Source organism: Rhizopus microsporus (assembly GCF_002708625.1).
Source record: "Rhizopus microsporus ATCC 52813 unplaced genomic scaffold scaffold_5, whole genome shotgun sequence".
NCBI classification, from domain to species: Eukaryota; Fungi; Mucoromycota; class Mucoromycetes; order Mucorales; family Rhizopodaceae; genus Rhizopus; species Rhizopus microsporus.
In genome coordinates, this window is record NW_019671920.1 from 484,216 (window position 1) to 507,961 (window position 23,746).

The 23,746-nt window shown below is 37.8% G+C and overlaps 13 protein-coding genes across 13 annotated transcripts; 2 read left to right on the forward strand and 11 right to left on the reverse strand.

The window, feature by feature from the left end:
* On the reverse strand, positions 1–2,522 carry RHIMIDRAFT_278017 (uncharacterized protein). The gene is made up of 9 exons (XM_023612717.1): positions 1,953–2,522; positions 1,634–1,705; positions 1,459–1,567; positions 1,235–1,404; positions 948–1,181; positions 816–885; positions 700–762; positions 390–650; positions 1–337 (listed from the first exon to the last, which is right to left on the reverse strand). Exons 1-9 carry the CDS (start codon positions 2,481–2,483, stop codon positions 249–251), a joined length of 1,599 nt encoding a protein of 532 aa, XP_023467751.1. The 5' UTR covers positions 2,484–2,522; the 3' UTR covers positions 1–248.
* Positions 2,507–4,875, reverse strand: RHIMIDRAFT_278027 (uncharacterized protein). The gene is made up of 6 exons (XM_023612718.1): positions 4,598–4,875; positions 4,461–4,540; positions 4,288–4,410; positions 3,981–4,221; positions 3,856–3,932; positions 2,507–3,785 (listed from the first exon to the last, which is right to left on the reverse strand). Exons 1-6 carry the CDS (start codon positions 4,839–4,841, stop codon positions 2,643–2,645), a joined length of 1,908 nt encoding a protein of 635 aa, XP_023467752.1. The 5' UTR covers positions 4,842–4,875; the 3' UTR covers positions 2,507–2,642.
* Positions 4,876–5,417: 542 nt separating this feature from the next.
* On the reverse strand, positions 5,418–5,871 carry RHIMIDRAFT_181698 (uncharacterized protein; the record flags this gene model as incomplete). The annotated part of the gene is made up of 3 exons (XM_023605794.1): positions 5,418–5,559; positions 5,617–5,691; positions 5,750–5,871. Coding segments are annotated over 3 exons (339 nt in total), but the record flags the coding sequence as incomplete, so codon positions are not given.
* A 338-nt stretch (positions 5,872–6,209) lies between these two features.
* RHIMIDRAFT_200583 (zf-DHHC-domain-containing protein) lies at positions 6,210–7,308 on the reverse strand (the record flags this gene model as incomplete). Its single annotated transcript, XM_023606468.1, has 3 exons — positions 6,210–6,680; positions 6,757–7,029; positions 7,114–7,308. 3 exons carry the CDS (start codon positions 7,306–7,308, stop codon positions 6,210–6,212), a joined length of 939 nt encoding a protein of 312 aa, XP_023467754.1.
* A 322-nt stretch (positions 7,309–7,630) lies between these two features.
* On the reverse strand, positions 7,631–10,258 carry RHIMIDRAFT_200796 (uncharacterized protein; the record flags this gene model as incomplete). The annotated part of the gene is made up of 8 exons (XM_023606480.1): positions 7,631–8,156; positions 8,226–8,407; positions 8,512–8,685; positions 8,730–8,838; positions 8,898–9,277; positions 9,325–9,934; positions 9,990–10,102; positions 10,160–10,258. The coding sequence occupies 8 exons, from the start codon at positions 10,256–10,258 to the stop codon at positions 7,631–7,633; spliced, it is 2,193 nt and encodes a 730-aa protein (XP_023467755.1).
* A 200-nt stretch (positions 10,259–10,458) lies between these two features.
* RHIMIDRAFT_278080 (transcription initiation factor IIE, beta subunit) lies at positions 10,459–12,089 on the reverse strand. Its single transcript, XM_023612719.1, has 5 exons — positions 11,331–12,089; positions 11,202–11,270; positions 11,088–11,134; positions 10,670–11,037; positions 10,459–10,602 (listed from the first exon to the last, which is right to left on the reverse strand). The coding sequence occupies exons 1-4, from the start codon at positions 12,076–12,078 to the stop codon at positions 10,930–10,932; spliced, it is 972 nt and encodes a 323-aa protein (XP_023467756.1). The 5' UTR covers positions 12,079–12,089; the 3' UTR covers positions 10,459–10,602; positions 10,670–10,929.
* Positions 12,090–12,116: 27 nt separating this feature from the next.
* Positions 12,117–13,275, reverse strand: RHIMIDRAFT_113643 (ATP synthase subunit 4 mitochondrial precursor). The gene is made up of 5 exons (XM_023605284.1): positions 13,189–13,275; positions 13,073–13,133; positions 12,988–13,016; positions 12,694–12,926; positions 12,117–12,641 (listed from the first exon to the last, which is right to left on the reverse strand). Exons 1-5 carry the CDS (start codon positions 13,223–13,225, stop codon positions 12,273–12,275), a joined length of 729 nt encoding a protein of 242 aa, XP_023467757.1. The 5' UTR covers positions 13,226–13,275; the 3' UTR covers positions 12,117–12,272.
* A 436-nt stretch (positions 13,276–13,711) lies between these two features.
* RHIMIDRAFT_236042 (Ribokinase-like protein) lies at positions 13,712–15,158 on the reverse strand (the record flags this gene model as incomplete). Its single annotated transcript, XM_023608469.1, has 5 exons — positions 13,712–13,750; positions 13,801–13,898; positions 14,039–14,528; positions 14,586–14,968; positions 15,041–15,158. The coding sequence occupies 5 exons, from the start codon at positions 15,156–15,158 to the stop codon at positions 13,712–13,714; spliced, it is 1,128 nt and encodes a 375-aa protein (XP_023467758.1).
* A 218-nt stretch (positions 15,159–15,376) lies between these two features.
* On the reverse strand, positions 15,377–16,314 carry RHIMIDRAFT_113673 (uncharacterized protein). Its single transcript, XM_023605285.1, has 2 exons — positions 15,652–16,314; positions 15,377–15,592 (listed from the first exon to the last, which is right to left on the reverse strand). Exons 1-2 carry the CDS (start codon positions 16,150–16,152, stop codon positions 15,425–15,427), a joined length of 669 nt encoding a protein of 222 aa, XP_023467759.1. The 5' UTR covers positions 16,153–16,314; the 3' UTR covers positions 15,377–15,424.
* A 97-nt stretch (positions 16,315–16,411) lies between these two features.
* RHIMIDRAFT_113682 (uncharacterized protein) lies at positions 16,412–16,982 on the reverse strand. Its single transcript, XM_023605287.1, has one exon. The coding sequence runs from the start codon at positions 16,872–16,874 to the stop codon at positions 16,566–16,568; it is 309 nt and encodes a 102-aa protein (XP_023467760.1). The 5' UTR covers positions 16,875–16,982; the 3' UTR covers positions 16,412–16,565.
* A 252-nt stretch (positions 16,983–17,234) lies between these two features.
* RHIMIDRAFT_278099 (uncharacterized protein) lies at positions 17,235–18,165 on the forward strand. Its single transcript, XM_023612720.1, has 5 exons — positions 17,235–17,297; positions 17,354–17,382; positions 17,434–17,562; positions 17,620–17,841; positions 17,890–18,165. The coding sequence occupies exons 1-5, from the start codon at positions 17,246–17,248 to the stop codon at positions 18,022–18,024; spliced, it is 567 nt and encodes a 188-aa protein (XP_023467761.1). The 5' UTR covers positions 17,235–17,245; the 3' UTR covers positions 18,025–18,165.
* RHIMIDRAFT_290813 (alpha-aminoadipate reductase Lys1p) lies at positions 18,161–22,538 on the forward strand. Its single transcript, XM_023613761.1, has 3 exons — positions 18,161–18,564; positions 18,622–19,312; positions 19,363–22,538. The coding sequence occupies exons 1-3, from the start codon at positions 18,211–18,213 to the stop codon at positions 22,470–22,472; spliced, it is 4,155 nt and encodes a 1,384-aa protein (XP_023467762.1). The 5' UTR covers positions 18,161–18,210; the 3' UTR covers positions 22,473–22,538.
* Positions 22,522–23,345, reverse strand: RHIMIDRAFT_278102 (uncharacterized protein). Its single transcript, XM_023612721.1, has one exon. It carries the CDS (start codon positions 23,314–23,316, stop codon positions 22,624–22,626), a length of 693 nt encoding a protein of 230 aa, XP_023467763.1. The 5' UTR covers positions 23,317–23,345; the 3' UTR covers positions 22,522–22,623.
* Between the last annotated feature and the right edge of the window lie 401 nt (positions 23,346–23,746).

Genomic DNA, 23,746 nt, shown 5'->3' on the forward strand with positions numbered 1-23,746 from the left:
CTACACAAAGAAAGATCAAATAAACAGATTGTTTATTCTTTATCATAAAATAATAATATTAAAAAAAAGAGAGAGACATAGGAACTGTATACATGCGTTAAATAAGAATACGAAATAGAGAAAGAGATGGAGAGGGGAAGATGTATAAATGAATTCATGTTGTCGTTTCTTTGTCAAGTGTGATTCTGCAAGGAGCTTTTTTAATTTACTATACACAAAGGTTTTCTTTTTTTATTTTGGGGCAGGCTTTATTTTCTGGCATTATTATTTCCTGTATTTACTCTTTTTCTTGGTGTTGCTGGTGATTTTATTTCGCTTGCTATGCTGTTTCTTTTACCTATATTATCTGTTGAATAACATAATAAATGAGTGAATATTTTAATTATTACGTGTCATTGGACTTGTTGTGGGTGTACTATTAAATTGATTGCTGTTATTAGTAGTGTTATTATTTGTGGGGTATGCGGGTTGGTAATGTGGTGTAGGAGGCTGTTGATGGAATTGTTGTTGAAAAGCTGCAGCTGCTTGAAGTTGCTGCTGCCTTAATTGTTGTTGTTGCAAAGGCGTGAATGGTTGAGGTCGTACGCCTGTTTGAGTTTTAACGATAGGTGATGGCGCCATGGCTGTACTCAATATTTCAGGTTTAATATCTATCAAGATTGTTTAAATAAAGACAATGCATCAACTCCCTCCCCTTACCTTCTCCTTCATTTTCTTTAGCCAACTCTTGTTGCTTATGAAAAGCAATGGCATTTAAACTCTCTATGAGGATGATTAGTTCAATCTATATAAACGTATATATCACATATATATACCTTTTGGTCCTGAGCCTGTGACTATTGAATGAAAAACGACCTCACCAAGTCTTTCTGCAATATCTGAGATCTATGATATGATGTGTTAAGGGGAAGAAGAAGTTTTTTTTTTTTTTGTATAGTTAGTTATACCTGTAATATATGAAATACTCTAGGTGGTAAGCCCCATTTGTTGATAGGTGAATCAGGAAAGACCGAATGTTGAGGTGGTATCTTCTTTTTAGAGTTTGGAATTGGTTCTGTTTTGATAGATGCTCGATTAATATATTCTTCATAATTCTGACAAGCAAAATCCATATGCTCAATCTTCCAAACACCTTCTGGTGACATGATAAATTGTGCCATTAAATGTCCCGTGGACATAACCTAAATGATAAAAATAGTAAGAACCTCTACTTTATAATTTTATTATAACTTACCAGAATTCCATTTTCATATCTGTGAACAAGACTGACTCTTGGACATTCTACATTCATGATATCACCAGGGAAAATATATTCTGCAGTCTTTTCTAGCGTCATCTGGATCGAGCTTATACCACACATGTACTGAGTATGAAAATATCTTGCGATTAATGATTGATTCACTTCTATAGAAATTTGTAAATAAATATGTATAATGAAAAAGAGTGTAACTTTTGTACCAAATGATTTTCTTTCTGATGTTTCCATGTTGAATAAGCCAATCTTTAAAGTACTGGCAGATGTAAAGAAGTCTTGGACGAAATTATCCCAAAATGAACGATCTGCAGCCTTCAAAAAAAGGGAATATTTTAGCCTAAAATGATTGGTGATGATTTATAAACTTTTTTGAAATACCTGTTCACCTGGACTCAGCTGTTCTGCAAATTGAAGTAAACGAAGTACAGCTTGTCCACTTGTTTGTGCTCTACTTGATCCGATTTAATATTGATTTTAATAAAAATAAACAATATTACCTTGGAACAGCAATAGTTTTTGCAACAGTCATAGCAGGAGAACCTTGTGAGTTCATCATAGGTGTAGAGGCATGTGTACCAGGTCTTACTATCATAGGCTGCGTTTGCTGTTGTTGGGCTTGTTGCATCTGTTGTTGCCTCTGTAACTGTTGCTGCGCCTGTTGAGCTTGTTGGACTTGTTGTTGCTGAGCTTGCTGAGCTTGCTGTTGTTGGGCTTGTTGCTGTTGTTGAGCTTGCTGTTGAACTTGTTGTTGCTGTTGAACTTGTTGTTGCTGTTGAACTTGTTGTTGTTGTTGAGCTTGTTGTTGTTGCTGTTGAGCTTGCTGTTGTTGAGCTTGTTGTTGTTGTTGTAGGAGCAACTGTTGTTGCTGCTGTTGTAACAGCATATGTTGTTGCTCCTGTTGAATTTGTACTTGCTGTTCTTGACTTCTCAAGAATTGCATTTGTTGCATTTGTTGCATTTGCTGTTTTCTTAGCAACAACTGTGCGGCAGTAGCCTGAGGTTGATTCAAGTATTGTTGCTGTAATTGCAACTGTTGCTGCTGCTGCATATGTTGTTGTTGCTGTAGCAAGTGATGTTGCTTCATAGCTAAAAGTTGTTTTTGTCTAAAGATATGCTGTGCCTGCGCTTGAGCATTAGCATAGCCCTGTGGACCACCAGGCGGCATCTGACTATGTAAACCGGAAGGCTGTGGAGTGGTTCCAGCTGCAGAAGGAATAGCAGTTGACATTATCTTTAATAAAAATAATAAAGAAAAAAAAAAAAAAAGGAAAAAGTCAAAGAAAAAAAAAGAGAGAAAAAATACTCCTTATTTTTTGCAACAAAAAAAAATTCGGTCCACGTCACCTCCATTGTGTTTGTATCTTATACACTTTTTTACTCTTGATTTTTATTGATTAATTTTGTTTCCAAGCCAAGTAGTTGCGTCTCCAGAACTTATGATAACAGAAGATCGTCTCTTTTTTACATAAACAGATTTTTGAACAGGCAAAATAGCGCTTTGAGAAGCGTGTAAAGCATAGTTATTTCTTCTTTTGGCTGAGGGCAAAGATGACCGAATAGGGTAACTTGATGCAGGACCATTACGATATTCTTCGATCTTGTTTGAAGGAGGAGAAGGGATGATGATAGCTGGAGGATGAATGATGATTTCATGCTGCTGAATGATCTTGTTGTTGGAGGATGCTGTACTCTTTTGAAACACGCTAGATAGCCAAGTTAATGCCGTATTTTTTTTCTTTGCTTGTTCCTTTTGGTACTTTTTCTTCATCAACTCTTGCTCTAATCGGTTATCTATCTCTTCCACCTTCTTCACATATTCCACCTGAAGGTCATTAATGTTGGTTCGAAGCTGACCGATCTCTTTGAGCATGTCCTGTGCTACCTGAACAAGAAGAGAAAAATCCTGTTCCTTCGAATGACAAGGAAACACATGGGCAAGTTCATTGATTTCTGCCGTCAAGATGTTTTCAATGATCGAATTACTCATGCTGCTGAGATCAAAGATATCAAAAGCTCGACGTAGTTTTCGGTTGAGTGCCCTTGTATCTGTTTGCTGTAACCGTTCAAGCAGGACACAGAGTTGATGATGCAAGTGACGATAAGGTGACATGGCCTCTGTGCTATTCTCTGTAGGTTGGCATGGCGTTTGATTGGATGATAAAGACGAAGGTTTTCCTTTATTGTTTCGCATGTGATAATGGTAATGGTGATGAACGACTGCGGATGAGGATACTGTGTCGCAGGTGATGTTACTCTGTGGCCAGATCTCTTGTTGATCAGTCATGGTGGTGTCATCATCATCGATATAGTCTTGTTCGATTTTAGCAATTAAACCAACTGCCTCCGTACGACTTTCAGATAGTAAATCCTTGCATGTGAGTAGATCTGTTCTTAGTTTGTTATTAGCTGACACAAGCTCCTTGATGAGCTCGACATAATGATTATTATTATTATTATAATCAGATGGTATTAATTCGGTAGGGCTATGGATATATGAATTATTGTTGAGAAGTAAAGAGGATGCTGTAATCTGCGTAATGAAACCATCTAATATTTAATAACATGACCATAAATAAATAAATAAAGAAAAAAAATTATACCTTGTTTGGATCCTTACGCAGTCTCTCGCTTGGTTCCTGATCATTTGTTAATTGTTTCTTTTCTTCATAAAGTTGGTCTACTCATGTTGTTAATTATTATTATACTTTATAATGTAAATATTTACCATATTTTTCTTTCAACTTTTTATATTTTGACTCCAAACAAAGCTCAGCCTTTTTTGAATTGGCTAACTCTTGTTTCATGTCTTCAAGAGCGAACCGAAGATGGTCTTCTCTTGCACCTGCTTGATGGGCCATTATTTTCTTTAATTTATCAATTTCTCTTGTCTTTGAATCGAGTTCGCTAGTCAATTGATTTATACGTTGATGATAGGATTCGACATCAAGTAAAGTATCATCCAGCATCTATTTTATTTAGTACGTGTCCTATTTTGTATTTTTTTTCTGTAGATTAATACCTTATTTACATACTTTTTGTGTCTTTTGCCATTCCCAATTTAATTTGTTTTTTTCTTGTTCTAGGTCATATTTAACTGTATCTGATTGTATTAATAACTGTTCTAATTCATGTATCTTCTCTTGAGACTCTTGCACCTATACGTGATATTAGTCATCCTTTTGAGAGTCTTGATCAGGAGCCATACCTGACTTTCAAGGCCAGATATAACCTCATTTGATTCAATCACATATTGTTCATGCTTATTGAGCAGACTTTGGCCGATTTCTATTAAATATTAATTTCTATACCATTTGAACATATACATATATATATATATCCCACCTGCCGCCAGTCGAGCGTCTTCTTCCAACTTTTGAATACCAAGGATTAATGTTTGTAAATTGTCACAATTTGATTTATTACAGCAGCGACAGATATCCAACAAGTATGTACAAGAATTATCTCTCGATAGCCAATCCTGTAACGATTCTTCTATTGAAGGAACAATCAGGTCTGAAGAAGAAGATACTGAACTCGCCTTGTTCATCATTCTTAAACGTGTTCTTTGACGTTGAATATAAGACATATAAAAATGAAAAGAAAAAAGAAAGAAAGAAAGAAAGTGGCAAACAAAGAGATGATGAGAGAGAGAAGAGATAAAAGGAGGGGGGCACGTCGGTCATCCATAATTCAACTCTTAATATTTTAATATGCGTATATGTACGCCTTTGTATATTTACTTCTGTATGCAAATATATATACATTTTACTAAAAACTTTTCCTTGTTACACATTTTATGCATAACGAAGCTTAAAGTGGCCCAGGAACAAGTTTTTGTTGAATCAATATACGATGTCATTAAACATATAAACAAGTCAGTCTTTTTTTTTTTCTTTTTGGTTGTTCTCCTGAATGAACGTGTGTCATGTGTCATCCTACTCTATTTCCCTCCCTCCCCTTTTTTTTGTGTGTGTGAGAGAGATATTCAATAAAAAATGTATAGAAGGAAGAGGAGGGCAAAAGAAAAAAGTACGTGCATAAATAAACAATAAACCCGAGGGGAATATTTATGTATTAAAAAAATTTATCTGCAGAGTTGATCATAAGGAAGTTGACATCCTCTTAAAAACTCGACATCCAATTCAGCTCTTGGCAACTTATTCCAAAACAGGGTATTGCTCCTTTCGTCTTTTCGTTCCACTGGATCACACGCCTTTGAATGGAACATCCAAAAGTGACCATTATTACATGCGTCTAAGCATTGAGCACATGGTGATACTACATGGTAACCAACAATATTGCCACTGTATATAACATAAATGATCTCCTTTCTCTTTTTATATATATCTGTATCAATTTACCATTTCAGACACGCTACGTCTCTAATCCTGCAATGACATGATCTTGTTAGATAATCCTTGTCCAAGACACACATACTACAATAAAACAGTTTAACATAAACTTATCATTATCGCTCCTTTTTTTTATTATTACCTTTGTGAGGGTGCATCTGTACTGAATAGCTCTATTCTTGTATCTGCTAATAAAATCGCCTTCATACTTCGAGCACAGATGGTCATGTAGCAGTGTTTGCATGTCAATGAGTATACCGGCTTAATGGGCGTTACCAGGCCGGAGGATTGCTGTTGCTGAAGTGAATGAGAGTGTTGGAACCTTCGTTGTGCTTGAATGACAGATGGAGGTGTAACCTGGTGATGAGGAAGGAGAACTGCGCTCCTAGAGCGAGGAATTCGACTATTTTCCATAATAATATATTACGTTTTGTTATATCAAATATAAAAAAAAAAAAAGGAGAACAAGTTTGTTTCCGAACTAAATACTGAAGAAAAAAAAAAGAGCCTCGGGAAGTTTTAATATACAAGAGACAAGCTCGTTTGTATGTATCTCTTAAAAATGGCGACACATTCAGAACAATTATTTATTATTATTATTATTAAACTATAGTGGTAGCATTAGATACAAATGAACTTTGAGGCTGAGCGATTGACTTTAACGGAGTCATCGTTGTGGCGGTATTCACTGACCAAAACGTCTCGACGGACACAGGTCTATTCAATTGAGTTGTGGAAGAGGTTGCATGAAGAGAATTGCCAACCTTTATAGGAAAATCAAGTCCGTTGCCACGCATGGGGATAGGTAATAGCCAAAAAAAAGGGTATTTGCCCAATACGGTTGCTATGTTTTCATAGATGCCTTGGTCATATGGTGCCTTTACATGCTGTATTCTGCCCATTCCTTTGATAGTCAGCGATCGTCCTTTTTCCCATCCTTCAATCGTGGTTGTATTGGTCGTGATACAGTAGATGTGATAGCATGTTAAAATTCCAACGCCAATGATCGCTACTACTAAACCCATCAGGTTGAGTGTAAGAAAGATGATCTCTGGAGGTGCTGGATGAAGATGCTTTAATTTTTTTTTTAAAAAAAAAGCAGTATAAGAGAAACATATATAGATAAATAATATATATATATATGCTTACATGCTGGACGATATCATTTAGCCTACAACAGAGTAATGCAAATATGTATATTGAAGTTATATCCACACAGACAATAAACCGAATGAAATGACAATAATTAAAATATCCGACACAATTGTTCACCCACGGACAATGGTGATCCATCTTCAATACACATTGATCACAGACCGAGCAATGATGCGTCCTTGGCGGTTTATAATTGTTGCACGTCTTGCAAAATCGTGGTGTATGTGTTGACTTTTTGACTTCAACGTATGCCTGTTGCCTTGGTATCTACCATATATACAACAATAAAGTCAATTTTGATTGGACGACACAAAAGTGCTTCATTAATTTTTTTTTCTTTTTTGGGCTTACATATCGACTTGGCACTGAACCAGGATGTGTGAAGCAGGTGAGTAAATAATGTACGTAGACCATGATGATCAAGAGATTGAGCGGAGCTAGTATACATATTGACTGAACTAGACTTGTTGATGCTGTAATGTGTGGCCATATAATAAATATCTGTGATGTGTATGCAATGAATGTGATAAATAATATGACTGCCATGACTGTGAATGTTCCTGTTATTTTTTTTCTCATCTTTATTAATGTGTTGTATATAAATGTCGAAAAAGAAGATAAAGAGAAAAAAAAGAGAAAAGAAAGTGTGCCTCTATACTCACTTTTGTCAACACCAAAGGCTGTATCACTTTTTATTTTAGTACCACGAGGGGAGTTTATTTTTTAGGGAGATTCGGGTGGCAGTAGAGTTCTATTGCCATCAAATTGCATAAAGGACAACAACCTGCTGTACCTCGGAGTTGCTAGGTAACAAACCTTTTATTTACAGGATTATGAATGAAATAAAATACAAGCGTCTTTATTCATCCTAAACTTGTTCCGAATTCATCTCGCTTTCTTCTTCTTCTTCCGAGACCAATTCCATAATTAATTTAAATTCAGGAATATCCTGTATCTCATTGGACTTGTTATTTCCTTTTGTAATCGCATCAATCGCAAGCTGAACCGATTCCTTTTCACTGTTATTCATAATCCATTTCATGTATTCTTGCCTCGATAGTTCGTATACACTGTAGGGCAGAGGTAATCCTTTATGGTTCGATCGAACAATGAGGTGATGTATCAAGATTAACTTGGATAAATCCGATGTATGATGAGCGGCTGTTAATTGCGCAGAATCTAAAAAGAGCAAGGGTCTAAACGTTCTCAGGGCCTTATAGGAAGCTCCTATTTCTTCCATCTTGGCTCCATATTCACTAAGGAATTGGCTGATCATAAACTCAAGCTCGGCCATATCACCTGCAAGCTTTAACTTGCCAGCCTCGCTCAAGGGTCGAATGAGACTCGCTTGAAATATGAATACTTGCAATACATACTGACTAATATCCTTTGCCCTAATTATTTTTTTTTTTTTTCTATTTGTAAGCAATTTTTTTTTTGTGTGCGATATTTATTATTCTTACCATGATTTAGGCTCTGTTCCGCATGAAAAATGTTGAAGGATCTGAGAATGATAATATCGAACATGGTTTGCTAGTTCTTTCATATAATTGCTCTTTTCATTGCTGGTTGGATCAAAGTTTCGCCGTATTTGACCTGCAAAGTTTTCCTGGTGCATCTTTAATAATACCTGTTCTGCATCTTTCTTGACCATGTCTACGAGGTGAGTGCCTGTCTTGAGCATCAATGTATGGCAATCCTTTAAAAAGTCAGTTCATGTATATTTATGTGCATGTATGAATCACATACTTCTACTCCTTGCTTCATAATCTCAATAATCTTATCTGGGTACTCTTCCAATACTTTCCACATGGATTGGTGAATATAATAAAGTAGGTTTGTCACTTCAATATTCATGTTTAGATAGTTAGATGTCACAGAACTATTGTTATTGGTATATATCAGCTGCTCGTTTGTTGGAAGCTACACAAAGTAAGCCTCTTTTTTTTTTAACCTGTACAAAATACTATACTAACCAAGTGTTCACATTTTGTACAAAAGGTACTCAATGCCTTCACTGCATTTTTAGCAACTTCTTGAGACAAGTGTGATTCAATAGATGCTACTTCTAATTCACTTTGCTTTTGGTTTAGTTTTTTAGTTTTCATTTTTTTTTTTTTTTTCCTTAAACTTACTGTCCAATCACGCGTGTCAGATTGACGGCACTAGTTCGTGTAGGAGGCGACCTGGTTAAGGCGCCATAGACAGGGAAAGCTGCATTAACTGCATCAAATATCCTTTGTCTTGATTTGGTAACAAATCCAGATTGAAAAGCATGAAAGCTTCGAAGCATAATCACGTATTCGGGTGTTTGAGAGTAATCTGAAAGTGGAGTACCGTTATTTAAGGCAAGGCGCGAAAAAAAATCATGCAAGAGCTTGAGCAGTTTAGGATAATCCCCTACAAAGATAGTGTGAAGCAGGGTAGATCCTCTGACTGCATGTTTTAATTCCTTTTCGAAATTTGCAGAGAGTACTTGCCAGAAATAGCTGACGAGACTACTGGCATCTAATGTCTATCCTTGATATAAATTATTGAATCCATCGTATTCATCACTCTTACCTTGGCTACTTCTTCTAAAAAGGATGCTTGTGTCAACGGATCCTTTTTGATTTCCAATACTTTTTCTAGATTGTATATCTTGATACATTGATCACCCATTGTTTTCATCAGTGCTTCCATACGTTCCCATAACTGCTGCTCCTGATATTTATTGGTATTCTTTTGAGTCGACTGTATATCGACAACATGTCTAATCTGTCGTACTAAATCGTCCAACATATTCTTAACCAGCTGCTGTACTCTTTGGCCCGCCTGTTTCATATTGAACAACACTTGCAGACCAGCTGCCATCTTTGCTTGATTCTGATGATCGATTCCTTCCGTCAAGAGATTATTCGCTTCTTGCTCAATCCGTTTCCTAGATTGTTGAATCATTGGAATCGCGTGTGTAACAAGATCGATACCGTCAAAATCGTATTCCTTGATCACTGTCTCAAGCTCATACAAAATTAATGCGGCTGTAGGTGTATCTGCCTGCACATCTAATCGACGCTTTAGGATCGTAAATCGATATAATTTTCTCAAGAGATCACACGTCGTTTGCATGTTTTCGAATTGACGCGCATAGGTCGATAATTGATCATATGGGTATCGGATCTTGAGTGCAAGACTATATACATGATTTTTAGTCCCCCTCTCCTTTTTTTTTCCTTATAAATATATACTTTTGCATAGATTCATTCAAGTTGTTGATATCTGTCTGAATCGAGTCAATGACCTTTTCGAGATCTTTTATTCCAACCGACTGCTTTAGCAGTATTTCATAGTTGGCTGTAACCTATGCACAAGGGTTATTATATATGTGTCTATTTCTTTCATGTTGACATTACTTTACTTGTTCCTGAATTTGCTTGTTCAAAATGTCAATACCAAATGTCAATCTCGAGAATGCTGCTGTCACATCACTTTCATCTTCTATTTCTGACTGTTTCATAATTTCTTCAACATGGCGTGTAGCGTCAAAGTTATCTGCTAGAAATGTATCGTAATCTATATTATAATACATTGTGAGTTCTTTCTCTTTTTAGAATAAACAACACATACCAACATATTTATCTATATTCTGAGTGTTGTTCATTGTTGGCATTGTTTAACAAGGAAAAAGAAAAAAGAAAAAAGATTGAAAGTGCATTTTTTTTATTTTCTTTTTTCTTTTTTTTAATTATGTCGAAAGAACTTCATTCCCATCCAGTTCCATAAGATCCAATAAATCCAAGCAATGGCAGTAATTGGTACTAGTAAACAATAATAATTGTCTTGCTTTATCCAGTCCAGTATCTATACATATATAAATATATATAATGATAAATATTTATATGCATTATCATGTTTATACTATGAGTACCCTATTGCCTGTGTATGGCATATATTTACTTGCTATAATAGAATAAACTGAAATGAAAAAAGTGATAAATGTAGTAAAGAGTAATGCATATCCATATAAGTAAGTATTATCCATCGTTATTAATTCATTATTATTATTGCTTGTCCGTTTGACATGTTGAAACATATTTTGACGTGAAATCGTTGATTTTCTTTTTCTATACATCTTTTTTATCTTTCTTTACGGAGAAAGAAAGAAAGGGGAGCTTTTTATTTTTTTTTTTATTTTTTGGTATTTGGTACATAGTCTTTTGATAGATCGATATGAGACAAGTGAGTATTTGTAATCTTGATTCTCTTGTGTCTTGTCTTTGATCTCTTTGGTTTGACCTATCAAAAAGCATGAATATTATATATACACATCATACATCAAAAACTACCTCTGCTGTCACTTTCTTTTCGAATACTTCCATTGTTCTTAAACCAGCTATTATATAAAAATAATATTAGTTTCAATTGATAATAACAATAATAATGATATATAATTAACTTGCCTTCTTCGAGTGCCTTTGGTAAATCAGTTTCATCAGGAATGGGTATCTCTGACCACATCTTTTTGAAGTCTATATATTCAACAACTGTGATCAATATCAATTGTACCAAAAAAAGGTATATACGCTAACCTGGATCAATAGGCGTATTATACTGTGCATCATTATAAAACAACACACGAGGGTTCCCATCCTTATTTCTTACGACCAAGATCACCCCCTCCCCTGCTAATTCTTCTACAGCACTACTCAACTTTGAATAAGAATCCTTCAAGTCTTTATAGTCCATTCCTCCTTCTTTTCTTTTGGCAATTAATAATGATAGTAAATCCTCTTTTGATTTGATTTGATAAGTTGGTTTATATGAAAATGTATTATTAACCGAATCATATTCAATCTTATCATTGTGCACAAGCTTCTCCCATAATGCTGCATTCTTGGTAATATCAACCTTTGTCCTAGAAGCAATGCTGACGACAGATTGTGGACTATCACTATCCTGTATATACATATATACATAATGATCAGTCAAACAAATGTATAAAAAGCTCACATTGATGTAATAACTACTTTTAAGAATTGGATAACAGTATAGAGCTGACTCATAGCATGTTGGCCAGTGCCAGTATTGGCAGGTTGCGAATAGACTAACAGTAATATAAACAAAGCAATCTCTTTTATGATGACCAATATATACTTTACCAGTCGATTTCTTTTTTTTCTTTGCTCCCTCAAATGCAGCTTTGGTGTTATTCGATATGGTTCCATAGGATCGTTTTAGGTCATTACTCTGTGTGATCTGACCTGCTCGCTTTACTGCAATATCTGCATTAGCGCTTTGTGATTTTTTAAAGTTTCTTAACTGATCATTTAAAGACATGTTGATTAAAATACAAAAAACACAGAGATAAATATATCAAATCATCCAATGAAATTTAACAAAGACAAACACTAGTCCTTAGACAAAATAAACATACAGTGTAAAGAGAAACGTGTTTTAAATGTGTGTGTGCGTGTGTGTGTAAGTGTGTGAGAGTGTGTAGTGTATGGACGATATACAAAAAATAATATTCTTTAGTGGGTCTTTGCAATTCTTTGAACATCAGTGATGGCTTGGTCGAGAATTTGTTGTTGAATCTTGGGATCTTGTAAATCCTTATTGATCTTTTCAATCAAGTAAGCAGCCAATTGCTTTTGTTCACGTTCACGGATGCTGGCTTCATGACGAACCCAAGAGTCCAAGGTGGTCTTGACTTCAGCAGCAACAGCAACCTTTTGCTTCAATTCAAAAGCTTCAGCCTCCAACTTGGCAGTTTCACGAGAAAGTTCAAAAAGAGCCTTGGTGACATCAACCAAGTCTCTCATTTGACCAGCTTCATCAATGCGTTCTTGAACAGCAGCCTTGTGGTCTTCACGAGCTTGGATCAAGACGTTTTTGATACGCTAAGTGATGTGTATATTAGCTTATTTCCCTTTCACTAGTTAAATAACTTACAGCAACATGTTCGTCAGCCATGTTCATGAAGGGTTCTCTAAGGTACTTGATGAGAAGACCAAGAAGACCAGTTGTGGCAATCAAAACCAAGGTTTCTTCATTAAAGACATAGATTTCCTTGGAAATCAAAAAAGTAGCAAGACCAGTGCTCAAAGTAACAAAGCCAGTCTTGGTAACTAAAGAGTTACCAGGAAGGCTGTTGATAATGCTGTTGGCCTTTTCTTTGGGTTCAACTATATATCATACACATATATTGTTTAGTACATGTCTGTGTTGCAATAATGGTATCTTCACCTTCTTTTTGAGTGGTGTAGTGACGAACACTATATACATTTAAAATTAGAAGCTTTTTCCAAATGTACACATGCATGTAACTTACGCAGTAGCTCCCAAAGATTGGCGAGAGGCATTGATTAAAGAAGGACGGGCAGCAATGGCGGCTATTATAATTGTTTAATAAAAGAACAAGGGGGGTGACATTGACAGCATTATTACCAGAAGCTGCTTTCTTGGAAATCAAACGGAGAGCCATGTTACTTTTTCTTTAAATAAACAGTTAATTATATCTGTTGTCTTTAATGTAGTTTGAGCTTACTGTTACAAGCAAAAAAATAATCAAAATAGGTGGGTCTTGCAAGATTTTTTTTTCTAGGTGCAACTCTCTATCTCTGAGCTTGGATTTTTTTTTGGGCAGCCCTCACAAAGGGTTTCCGTCTTTGAACGGATTAAGCCAGGGCCCGATTACTCAATACGTCACCATTTATAATTTTCAAATTAAGCAGCGAATGAGAGGTAATTCATGCTATTCTTCTTTTTTTCTTTATAAACCATCCTTTTGAATAAATATGCCATCTCGATTACAACAAGGAATAGCCAGAGAGCATCCAGTTGGTTAAAGATATATATGATTCTGCCAAATTATGATTGATATATATATAGGAATGGATAATACCTCGATTATGCCAACAACATGCAAATAGCACGGGCGTCTATACAGCAAGTAAGTAAATTTATGCAGTCAAATATGGCTGAACTCATTGGAATAGTCATCACTGGGCTGCTTATATGTAAGTGAAGCCTTGACATATCTCTTTTTATTCTGAATACAATGCACACAGGGCCAGTGACTCGACGATTTGGACTTGACAAGAACAAGTCACTGTTCTCTGCATTAGGTAGATATTCATATAAAGCTACACTTGTTGCTAAAAGAAAAAACAGGAGCGTCAGCTGTAGGTGGCTATGTTTCCGCAAAATACAGTTACAGAGAATGTGAAAGCATGTACGGTTTTGCTCAGGCAGTTGAGACATTTTCAAATAAATAATGTTTATTTCCTGCATTTACTTTCTAATAAGCTTAATCGATCCATTGGACTTGGTCCTTGGTTCCATTGTTCCGGCTCTACTAATGAAGGCACTCCTATCTGTTCAACAACATAACTTGCCGACACAGCTCCATAAAGAGCAGAACGAACTGGATCATGAGTATGAAGCCAACCTGCAGCGTATCCTCCACAGAAGGCATTTCCTGCACCTGTCACATCCACTACCTTGTCATTCTCAGTCCTGTTGTCCCAATAGGCTGGTACCCACTCCATGCAGCCGCTTGTCATAACTATCGCCCCATATTTGCTTGCCCGTACCACAAGTTTGATAGTGCTCTTTTTAATTTTATCAAAAAGCAATCTAGCACAATACTCTACTGTTTGTTTAAAATCATTGCTGTGCTGTGATAATAACTCTTCAAACTTGTATCCAAGCATTTCTGCTATCTCTTCGTGATTAGGTGAGATAATTTCTATCCCCTGACACGCTTCACATATCTCTTGCAAATTCTAGCAACCAATAGAACATGAACAAAAAAGTAAGAGCATACAACGGCTAGTATATACCTCTGGCAAACACGCCCATGGTAACGGTTCCCAAAGAAACTGCGTCTTGCTTTCTGGATCCCTCTGTCGCCACTCGTTTATAATTTCAATAGCTCTTTCTGCTGAGGATATGACATGAACGACACGTAATGATTTTATCCAACTTTCAGAAAAGTCGTTTGCGGTTATTCTGATGATTGGATGTTTGTATTGGAAATCACGGTGGTCATTTGCTCCAAATATGTTGATTCCATGTGTGGTATATTTATCGGGATGGTATTTTGAAATCAAAGAGATGTTCAATCGGTTGAGTTGGTCATCTATTTCTTGTGGGTAATCAAAGCCCTTTTGTACAATGTATCCAATCTCTTGAGAACTTGGTGAAGGCTGCCATATTCTCATACCTTTGATTAAGGGAAAACTGTAGTGTTAATCAGCAAACACACAAACACGCACAGAATTGTTTGTTCTTTTACCATAAATTGCAAATACACCTCCACCACCAAGTACATTACATATCTTTCTGCCATCGGGGTAATAAATGTCATCAATAATTAAGCCTCCTACTGAGGATAATACAGGTGCCTTATTCATGGCTTTTGTCTTCAAAGTGTTTTGCGTAACAAAATGTAAAATAAATTGATACCTCTTAAATTAAGGGGTATGCGTGAAACAAGGAACGCGGAGAGTAAAACTGGATACATTCTCTTTACTTCATCCCCAAACTATTTTATAAAGGGAGAGCAATCAAGAGAAAGAAGCCTCTGCACATATAGAAGTGATTGAATATGTATGTATATGCATAAATAGATGTCGGTTTTATTTTACAATGCTAATACAATGGTTTATGTACATCAAGGCTAAATGTCAAACAGCACGTCAGAACCGTCAACAATAGGGTTCACGCTTGTTTTCATATAGCTTGGTAAAGGATAGGCGTATTTTCTTTTTAAAGAGGATAAGCAAGAGTCCAGCCCTGAAAAATCACTGTTCTTATGAGCATCGATATGTTCAGGTAACTTGATATGCTATTGAACATAAAGAGGTTAGTCATGTCAACAACAACAACAAAAAAAAACACGCGTACAGTTTGTAAGTCTGTGTAATGCTTTCCGCATGTTTCGCAATATTTGTTTCGTCCCTTTTGTTCTTTCTGCTTTCCTTCTTTTACTGTCTCTTTATCGCACCCTTCTTTTCTTTTCTTTGTCTTTCTACATGTGTCCTCTTCCAGCATAGTATCCGTATTATCCTCTTTTTGTGAACTCCTCTCCTTCTGTTCGTCATTAACTGATTTTTTTGCAAGTAGTTGATCTGCGTCTATATTTTCGATCTCTTTTAAAATCTCGCTGGGCAATAGGCGTTTTTTTCGTTCTCCTGCCTTTGGTTCCAAAGTTGGCCACGGAAGATCTGTTCTTTCATCTGGGCAGAAGCAATCATCAGAGTATTCCTTTACATCAATTGGAGAGTGAGTACTTGTAGCATCTTCAATCATAAGAAAGTAACCGGGAAACTCGTAATAAGCAGGACGTGATCGCTTATATGTCTGTGCTTCACGTGTCTTTGGAGGACTATATTCAATGAGATGCATAAAAAGTTCCTTTGCATCTAAATTAACTAGTCAGAACAATTCACTTTGCTATACATTATATGCTTACATTCCGCGCTCCAGATCGTTTTCTTCCAGTTGTACGCGTTTTTGATGACTTCATCTACAGAGGTCTAAAATAAAAGATCAGATCAAGCATCTAATTTTTAAAAGGAAAATAGTTTTTACCTCGAGAGATCCTTGGGTATCTTGTAAAGGTGATCTACATTCAAAAAAGGTATCTGTTTAAAAAAAAAAAGCTGGTCCATAAGATATTGCTTTTTCTTACTCTTACTTTTGGGTATCGCTAAAAGTGTCATAAACATGTAAAAGCTCTTTTGTTGTAATAATATGTGTACAATCGTCTTGAGAAGCAGAAAAGAATGGCGCTCTTGCCTATTAAAGAATGATTATTATCATTGATACCAAAATGCATATATACCTACAGCTCCAAGCTTCTTGATTTGGCGACTTAGGGCTGATTCAGAAGCAAAATCAAGTTTATACAAAAATATCCTGTAGGATTGCAATTCTTGTTTACATTCCATTATTTTGTCAGGTTGAAGTTGTGTTTCTCTTACACGGTTTAGTTTCGGTTTATTACGAACATGCTGCATTCGATCTTTTTGATTCTCCAACAGTTGTCTTTTTAAATCAGCTTCATTATCGCGCGAGGACGTTGAAGAGATGCTCTTTTTACTCAACATAACCTTGGTTGAAGACATGTTATCACATGAAAAGCTCTGCAGTAGTAGCAAATAAAGAAAAAGAAAAATAAATACAAAAAAAAAACGCCACCTTCTTTTTGGTACCTTCGATATTTTTAAACACAGTTCTTGGATACATACGACGGCGCACTCACATACAAACATTCGCCTATGGCCATGTACATACACTTGGGGTGTTTATATTCTCGTGATTAGATCTAAATCCATGCTAGATCATCCAGTTCCTTAGGGAAGCAGTAATGCCCTTATTTTGCCGTCCAATCACGTTTGATTAAATCTCGGCTATTACACGGCACAATGTTATTCCGTTTTATATAATTTTTTAATAAAAAAGTCTTGTCATCTTTCTGTCTCTTTGTTTATATATAATGCCATTTACAAAAGGAAAGTATTGCTGTGGTTTTGTTCCGATTAAGACAGGTAAATGCAGTGAAATGACCTATACATAGACATGTATACTCATTTTAAGAATATAGGTGTTGTCTTAATCACATTGTTTGGAATTGTAAGTTACATTGTTTATTTGGACTGCGTTTAATAACCTTTCTTTGTACAGTTGAATAAACTATCTGGTTTCTATGGAATTTTATCATTTGATTTTACAGACAACACAGCGACTGCAGGCTACGTTTATTCTCTACTAGCCATTGTTATCTTTGTACAAGGTTTATATGGATTACACAGCGTATGCTATCTATTACAATGAGAATGAGAATATAAGGAAACTGATACATCCAGGCAGGAAAATGTTCGAACATTTCGATGGTATACCATGTTCTTTTGGTTAGATTCGTTTATCAGCATTATATGGACTATTCATACTGGTATCACTTGGTACATCTATACAGATCACAGTTTACCTGAATTAGAGAATGATCCAGCCAAGAAGGAAGAACATGATAGAGTATTTGATATGGAAAAGTATGTTGGTATAGCCGTGTTAGTCGCATTGAATTTGATTCATGTAAGTATATTATGTGATATGGTTTCATTATTACTTATACCCTCAAAGCTATACTTTGCCTTTATTGTCACTCGTTTCTATAAGGCCATGATTCATAAATCCAATTATACAAAAGTACCAACCGAACAAATCGATTTAGAAGAACGCTCAAATGAAGCTCCACCCAAGCAAGCCCTTGATTGATAAAAGATTATCAATTTTAAATTCCGTAATGGTAAGACAGCATGACTGTTGATCTCATTTTTTTTCATCTCTATCTTCACTCCATATATAGTAGTTTAATCTTTCCATAATAAATATTATAAACCGGGTCAAGCATCTCTTCATTGTCTCTTTATTTTTTTTTTCTTTCTATTATTTATTCTTATAATGGTAAACACTGTAGATACTATTTCAATTTGGAAGTCTCGTCTTCAAAACTTGACGGACTTACTATTACCAACTGACTATCCAAGACCATTACCTCCACGTACAGTCGAAGAAGTTTTATCTTTTGATCTCCCAGAGCAAACACTCTTGAGTCTCGTTCAAGCATCAATGTATGATGTTCGTCCAACTCCATTCTCTGTCATTCTTGCTGCCTTTTCTGTTTTACTTCAACGCTATACTGGTGATGAAGAATTCGCTATTGGTACATCCTCTCCTACTGGTAATCCTCTACTGTTACGTCTACATGTCGATCCTTCAAACACATTCCGTGGTATCATTGATATGGTGACAAAGGTAATATTGTGAAACTGTGTGTGAACTGTGCGCGAGGCTGATGCATATAGTTTATAGGTAGAACAAGAGGCATTAACTCAAGAGGTTCCCTTTGATCAATTATGTGATGCTGTTTACGAAGGCACAGATCCCGAAAGCAGACGCCCTCTTTGTCGTGTGCGATTTTATAATGAACTCGATTCACCTTCTCAACATCACCTTGCAACAACATCCGCAAGCTCCGATTTGACCATCTTTATCTCGTCACCTACAGCATCCTCTTCCTTAAGAACCTCCTTCCTTCGTCCAGTATCCATTCGTATTGTATATAATCAAATCCTTTTCTCACCTAAGCGTATCGAATACCTCTTTTCTCAATTGACGACCGTCATTGATACAGGTGTCAAATCCGCGGAACTCGCCGTTGGTCAGATCCCTCTTTCTGACTCTGGTCTACCCAGTTCACCCTTACCTGACCCTACCGCTGACCTGCACTGGTCCCTCTGGAGAGGAGCTATTCCTGATATCTTTAATGAAAATGCCAAGCTGCATCCTACGAGAACATGTATTGTCGAATCCAGAGATGATAATACCACTGTCACATACACTTATGACCAAATCAACCAAGCATCCAACCTTGTCGCTCACTATTTGCTGGCAAACAATATTCAGAGAGAGGATGTCGTGATTATTTATGCATACAGAGGTGTGGATCTTGTCGTAGCTATCATGGGTGTTCTCAAGGCAGGAGCTACTTTTAGTGTGATTGGTAAGAGCAAAGCAAAAAATTGATATTCATGTTTGACTCACATTTACTAGACCCTGCATATCCACCTGCACGTCAAGAAATCTATCTTTCCGTAGCTAAACCCCGTGGTTTGATTGTTCTTCAAGAAGCCGGACAGATAGCCGAATCAGTACGAGACTACATCAAGCGCGAGCAAGACATCATCTGCGAGATTTCTTCATTAAAGATCGGAAGCAACGGTCAACTCTCCGGTGGTGTGACAAGAGACGGAGCTGATATTTTTGACACCGTGCGATCTCTTTCGGACGAGTATCCCAACGTGGTGATTGGCCCCGACAGCATTGGTACTCTCAGTTTCACAAGCGGCAGTACAGGTATCCCCAAGGGCGTTCGCGGTCGCCACTTTTCTCTAACTCACTTTTACCCCTGGATGGCCGAGACGTTTGGTTTATCAAGCCAGGACAAATTTACAATGCTCTCTGGTATTGCTCATGATCCTATCCAGCGTGACATCTTTACGCCTCTCTTTTTGGGTGCCGAGTTGCATATCCCCACATCCGAAGATATTGGTATCCCCGGTCGTTTAGCTGAATGGATGAACCGTGCACAGGTCACAGTGACCCATCTGACGCCCGCCATGGGTCAACTCCTCTCTTCACATGCTCAAGTCGAAATTCCTTCATTGATCAATGCCTTCTTTGTGGGCGACATTCTCACCAAGCGTGACGCGGCTCGTATTCAAAAGTACGCGCCCAATGTGTCTGTGATCAACATGTATGGTACGACCGAAACCCAACGTTCTGTCTCACACTTTGTCGTTCCCCCTCGATCCAGTCATCCTGCCTTCTTGAGCTCTCAAAAGGAAGTCATCGCTGCCGGTAAGGGTATGGTCAATGTTCAACTCTTGGTCGTCAACCGCCATGATCGTACCAAGATGTGCGGTGTTGGTGAGATTGGTGAAATCTATGTACGTGCACCTGGATTGGCCGAGGGATACCTCAGATTACCTGAAGCTACTGCTGAAAAGTTCATTCCTAACTGGTTCGTTCCAAACGCTTGTGTGGACGATGGTAAGGACGAGTCGACAGTGAAGGACGATCGATGGAAGCAATTCTACCAGGGAAAGCGTGACCGTATGTATCGTTCAGGTGATCTGGGCCGATACCGTCCTGATGGTAATGTCGAATGTACTGGCCGTGCTGATGATCAAGTCAAGATCCGTGGCTTCCGTATAGAACTGGGTGAGATCGATACACACCTCTCTCAACACCCCTTTGTTCGTGAAAACGTCACATTGGTGCGTCGTGACAAGAATGAAGAGCAGACGCTCGTGGCTTACTTTGTGCCTAACCCCACTGCAAATACCGATTTTGCAAGCGCTACTGAAGATGACGAACAAGATGAAAAGGATATCTTCTCGAGCCGTACCTTCCGTCGTCTCATCAAGAACATCCGTGATTATCTCAAGCAAAAGCTTCCTAGCTACGCTGTTCCTTCTGTCTTTGTGCCACTTATTCGTATGCCCTTGACGCCTAATGGTAAGGTCGACAAGAACGCCTTGCCTTTCCCTGATACAGCTCAATTCAACAAGGCCAAACCAGTTGTTGCTTCAGAACTTCCCGAGATGACACCTAACGAACGCATCATTCACGATATCTGGAAAGACCTGCTTCCTGCTGCTGATCCAGTGATTGGTCTGACGGATAACTTTTTCGATATTGGTGGACACTCGCTGATTGCCACACGTCTCATATTTGAGATCCGTCAAAAGTTCCAGGTCGAAGCTCCCTTGGGTCTTGTGTTTGCCGAACCTACCATTGCTGGCCTTGCTCGAGAAGTAACCAAGCTCCAAAGCGGCGATCTGCTATTAGAAAGTGATGGCTTGACTCAACAAGAAGAACAAAAGAAGGAAGTAGTCGATTATGCATCTGACGTGCCCACCCTTGCACAAGAGTTCCTTCAGCCAAGTTATGAGGCTCTCCCTGTTGCTGACCATTCACGTACATACGTCTTGACTGGTGCCACTGGTTTCTTGGGTGCCTTTATTCTCGAAAAAATCCTGGGATACGATAATACTCACAAAGTGTTCTGTATTGTTCGTGCCAAGGATAATCAAAGCGCATTTGATCGAGTCAAGAAGGCTGCTGTTGATCATTTGGCCTGGAAGGATAGCTGGCAAGACCGTGTTGAGGCGATCTGTGGTGACCTCGCGAGCGATCGTCTGGGCCTTTCTGAGGCTGATTGGAACCGTATGACAAAAGAAGCCGACGCTATCATCCATAACGGTGCTCTCGTTCACTGGGTCTATCCATACCAACAGCTCCGTGCTCCCAACGTCCTTGGTACTCTCTGGGCCATGCGCTTAGCTACTGAACACAAGTCCAAGTCTTTCCATTTTGTCTCCTCTACTTCTGTCTTGGACACGCCTTACTACATCAATCAGGGCAACTATGTGTTGGAAAGCGACGCGTTAGAAGGTGCACGCACAGGTTTAGACAGCGGATACGGACAAAGCAAGTGGGTTGCTGAGAAACTGATCATGGAAGCCAGAAAGCGAGGTATGCCCGCAACCATCATTCGCCCTGGTTATATCCTTGGTGATTCTCGTACGGGCGTGACAAACACGGATGATTTCATCTGGCGTCTACTCAAGGGATGTGTCGAACTTGGCTACGTCCCTGCGATTGCTAATGATGTCAACTGCTGCTCTGTCGATTACGTTGCCTCTGTTGTCGCAGGTGCTGCTCGTCACGATCAACAGTCAATTCAGCGCGGTGTTCTTCAAGTGACCCATCCTGCTGGCTTTACGTACAATAAGATGTTCCAATCCTTACTGACCTATGGATACAAGGTGCAACAAACCGAATATATCGATTGGAGAAACAAGTTGATGGAATACACACTCAAGGCTCAGGACCATTCCTTGTTCCCTCTCTTACACTTTGTCTTGGATGATTTACCTACCTCTACCAAGAGCGCTCCATTGGACGATCGAAACACACAGACTGTGTTGGCACTGGATGGTGTTCAACTTCCCTTGATGGGAGATGATCTCTTGGGTCTTTATTATGCTTACTTGGTCAAGGTCGGGTTCATGCCACAGCCTACATCCGGTCATCGTGCGCTACCCGAATTAAACATTCAGGCGACCTTACTGCAACGTAGTGGCGCTAAACATTAAAGAAAAATTGTGTAATATAGTTGTAAAGAATCAATAAAAACCATATAGAATATATATATATATATATACCATTCAATATTTATTTACGAAATACACATATAATTCATTATGAAAGAAAAAGGGGGTATTTAAAAATATACACATATATAATTTAGGCTGATTGAATTACTTCCAAGTTTGGATCTTTCTTATCAAGCTTTGACAATACATACTCTTCTTGCTTGGACGCATTATTGAGCCAACTAAGGTAAGCGTTCCAGAGAATACCCAAGCTGCTAACAAATGGTAATCGATACTGTAGAGGCATCCATTTGAAATTAATAAACTGAACTGCTGGCCATACCTCATAATTGGTGATCAATGCCGGTGTATACGCGTCTCTAAACTTTTCTTTCACGCCCTCCCACTTGCCTGTCTCTGCCAACCCCATCACCGTAAAGAAGAGGACGAGACCCATGGGGGCAAATAACAATTGATCGGTTGCCATACGTTTGATAGCCATCACGTTGGCCGTTCGTGGAGCAGCATTTTTGGGCACCGGAAAGAACCGATCGAGAAACATGTACCATGTTCCACCCAAGGGCGCGACACAAAAATTGTAAGCTGCAAAACGAAAAGTTCGAATCAGATCCCATCGTGGACTGGGTGGCCAAAGATCTTCATGTTCTCTCAATTTTTCGGGTACGATATAAGGTTCAATCTTGCTTGCTTCGTAATAAGATATGCTTTGAGCAAGTGTATCACTGAGTACACCAAGGATACCATTTGTCACACATAATGTCAAAATGGGCCGTTTGTTGTAGGATCGGGTGTAAAAGGCGTTTAGTGCTCGAAGACGATTCATTATTAAGAAAAAAAAAAAGAAAAAGAAAAAGAGAAAAGGATATATTCCATCACTTTTATCGGGATTTAATTTTCTTTTTCTTTTTTTCTGTTGTCTTGGTTGCAGGCAATAAGGATTTGCGTAAGGGACTATCGAGTAAGGTTGACGTCAATATCACATAGTTGCCCTTTTTTGAAGGGAGGATAAATACTTACGTCAATCGACTTATAAATGATAAGTGAGCCTATCACATACTTTATGGCAGTAACGGTATTTGGACTTAGATCTATTGTAATAGCAAGCTGATGTGGAAATTTGTTGAATTGCTGTAATGCTCTTTGACCGAGATCTAACGTAAGCTTAATATTGGTATCTTCCATTATTTAAAAAATTTTAAAAGAGAGTGACTTTTTTATAATACAGAAATGAAGATTTTATTTACTAGTTTTGC

Coding starts and splice junctions, on each gene's coding strand:
- RHIMIDRAFT_278099 (XM_023612720.1), top strand. CDS start 17,246: ATGCCATTTACAAAAGGAAAGTATTGCTGTGGTTTTGTTCCGATTAAG. Junction 17,298..17,353: donor TTTTGTTCCGATTAAGACAG/GTAAATGCAGTG, acceptor TTAAGAATATAG/GTGTTGTCTTAATCACATTG. Junction 17,563..17,619: donor GTTTATATGGATTACACAGC/GTATGCTATCTA, acceptor ACATCCAGGCAG/GAAAATGTTCGAACATTTCG.
- RHIMIDRAFT_278017 (XM_023612717.1), bottom strand. CDS start 2,483: ATGTCAACTGCTATTCCTTCTGCAGCTGGAACCACTCCACAGCCTTCC. Junction 1,405..1,458: donor ATCAGAAAGAAAATCATTTG/GTACAAAAGTTA, acceptor AAATTTCTATAG/AAGTGAATCAATCATTAATC. Junction 338..389: donor CACAACAAGTCCAATGACAC/GTAATAATTAAA, acceptor CAGATAATATAG/GTAAAAGAAACAGCATAGCA.
- RHIMIDRAFT_290813 (XM_023613761.1), top strand. CDS start 18,211: ATGGTAAACACTGTAGATACTATTTCAATTTGGAAGTCTCGTCTTCAA. Junction 18,565..18,621: donor TCATTGATATGGTGACAAAG/GTAATATTGTGA, acceptor TATAGTTTATAG/GTAGAACAAGAGGCATTAAC. Junction 19,313..19,362: donor AGCTACTTTTAGTGTGATTG/GTAAGAGCAAAG, acceptor CACATTTACTAG/ACCCTGCATATCCACCTGCA.
- RHIMIDRAFT_278027 (XM_023612718.1), bottom strand. CDS start 4,841: ATGTCTTATATTCAACGTCAAAGAACACGTTTAAGAATGATGAACAAG. Junction 4,411..4,460: donor TATCTGGCCTTGAAAGTCAG/GTATGGCTCCTG, acceptor TATCACGTATAG/GTGCAAGAGTCTCAAGAGAA. Junction 3,933..3,980: donor AAAGTTGAAAGAAAAATATG/GTAAATATTTAC, acceptor CAACATGAGTAG/ACCAACTTTATGAAGAAAAG.
- RHIMIDRAFT_113673 (XM_023605285.1), bottom strand. CDS start 16,152: ATGCATCTCATTGAATATAGTCCTCCAAAGACACGTGAAGCACAGACA. Junction 15,593..15,651: donor ATTACACAGACTTACAAACT/GTACGCGTGTTT, acceptor TATGTTCAATAG/CATATCAAGTTACCTGAACA.
- RHIMIDRAFT_113682 (XM_023605287.1), bottom strand. CDS start 16,874: ATGTCTTCAACCAAGGTTATGTTGAGTAAAAAGAGCATCTCTTCAACG.
- RHIMIDRAFT_278102 (XM_023612721.1), bottom strand. CDS start 23,316: ATGAATCGTCTTCGAGCACTAAACGCCTTTTACACCCGATCCTACAAC.
- RHIMIDRAFT_113643 (XM_023605284.1), bottom strand. CDS start 13,225: ATGGCTCTCCGTTTGATTTCCAAGAAAGCAGCTTCTG. Junction 12,927..12,987: donor CTACACCACTCAAAAAGAAG/GTGAAGATACCA, acceptor TATGATATATAG/TTGAACCCAAAGAAAAGGCC. Junction 12,642..12,693: donor TGGCTGACGAACATGTTGCT/GTAAGTTATTTA, acceptor CACATCACTTAG/CGTATCAAAAACGTCTTGAT.
- RHIMIDRAFT_278080 (XM_023612719.1), bottom strand. CDS start 12,078: ATGTCTTTAAATGATCAGTTAAGAAACTTTAAAAAATCACAAAGCGCT. Junction 11,135..11,201: donor ACCAAAGGCACTCGAAGAAG/GCAAGTTAATTA, acceptor TTTATATAATAG/CTGGTTTAAGAACAATGGAA. Junction 11,038..11,087: donor AAAAGAAAGTGACAGCAGAG/GTAGTTTTTGAT, acceptor GCTTTTTGATAG/GTCAAACCAAAGAGATCAAA.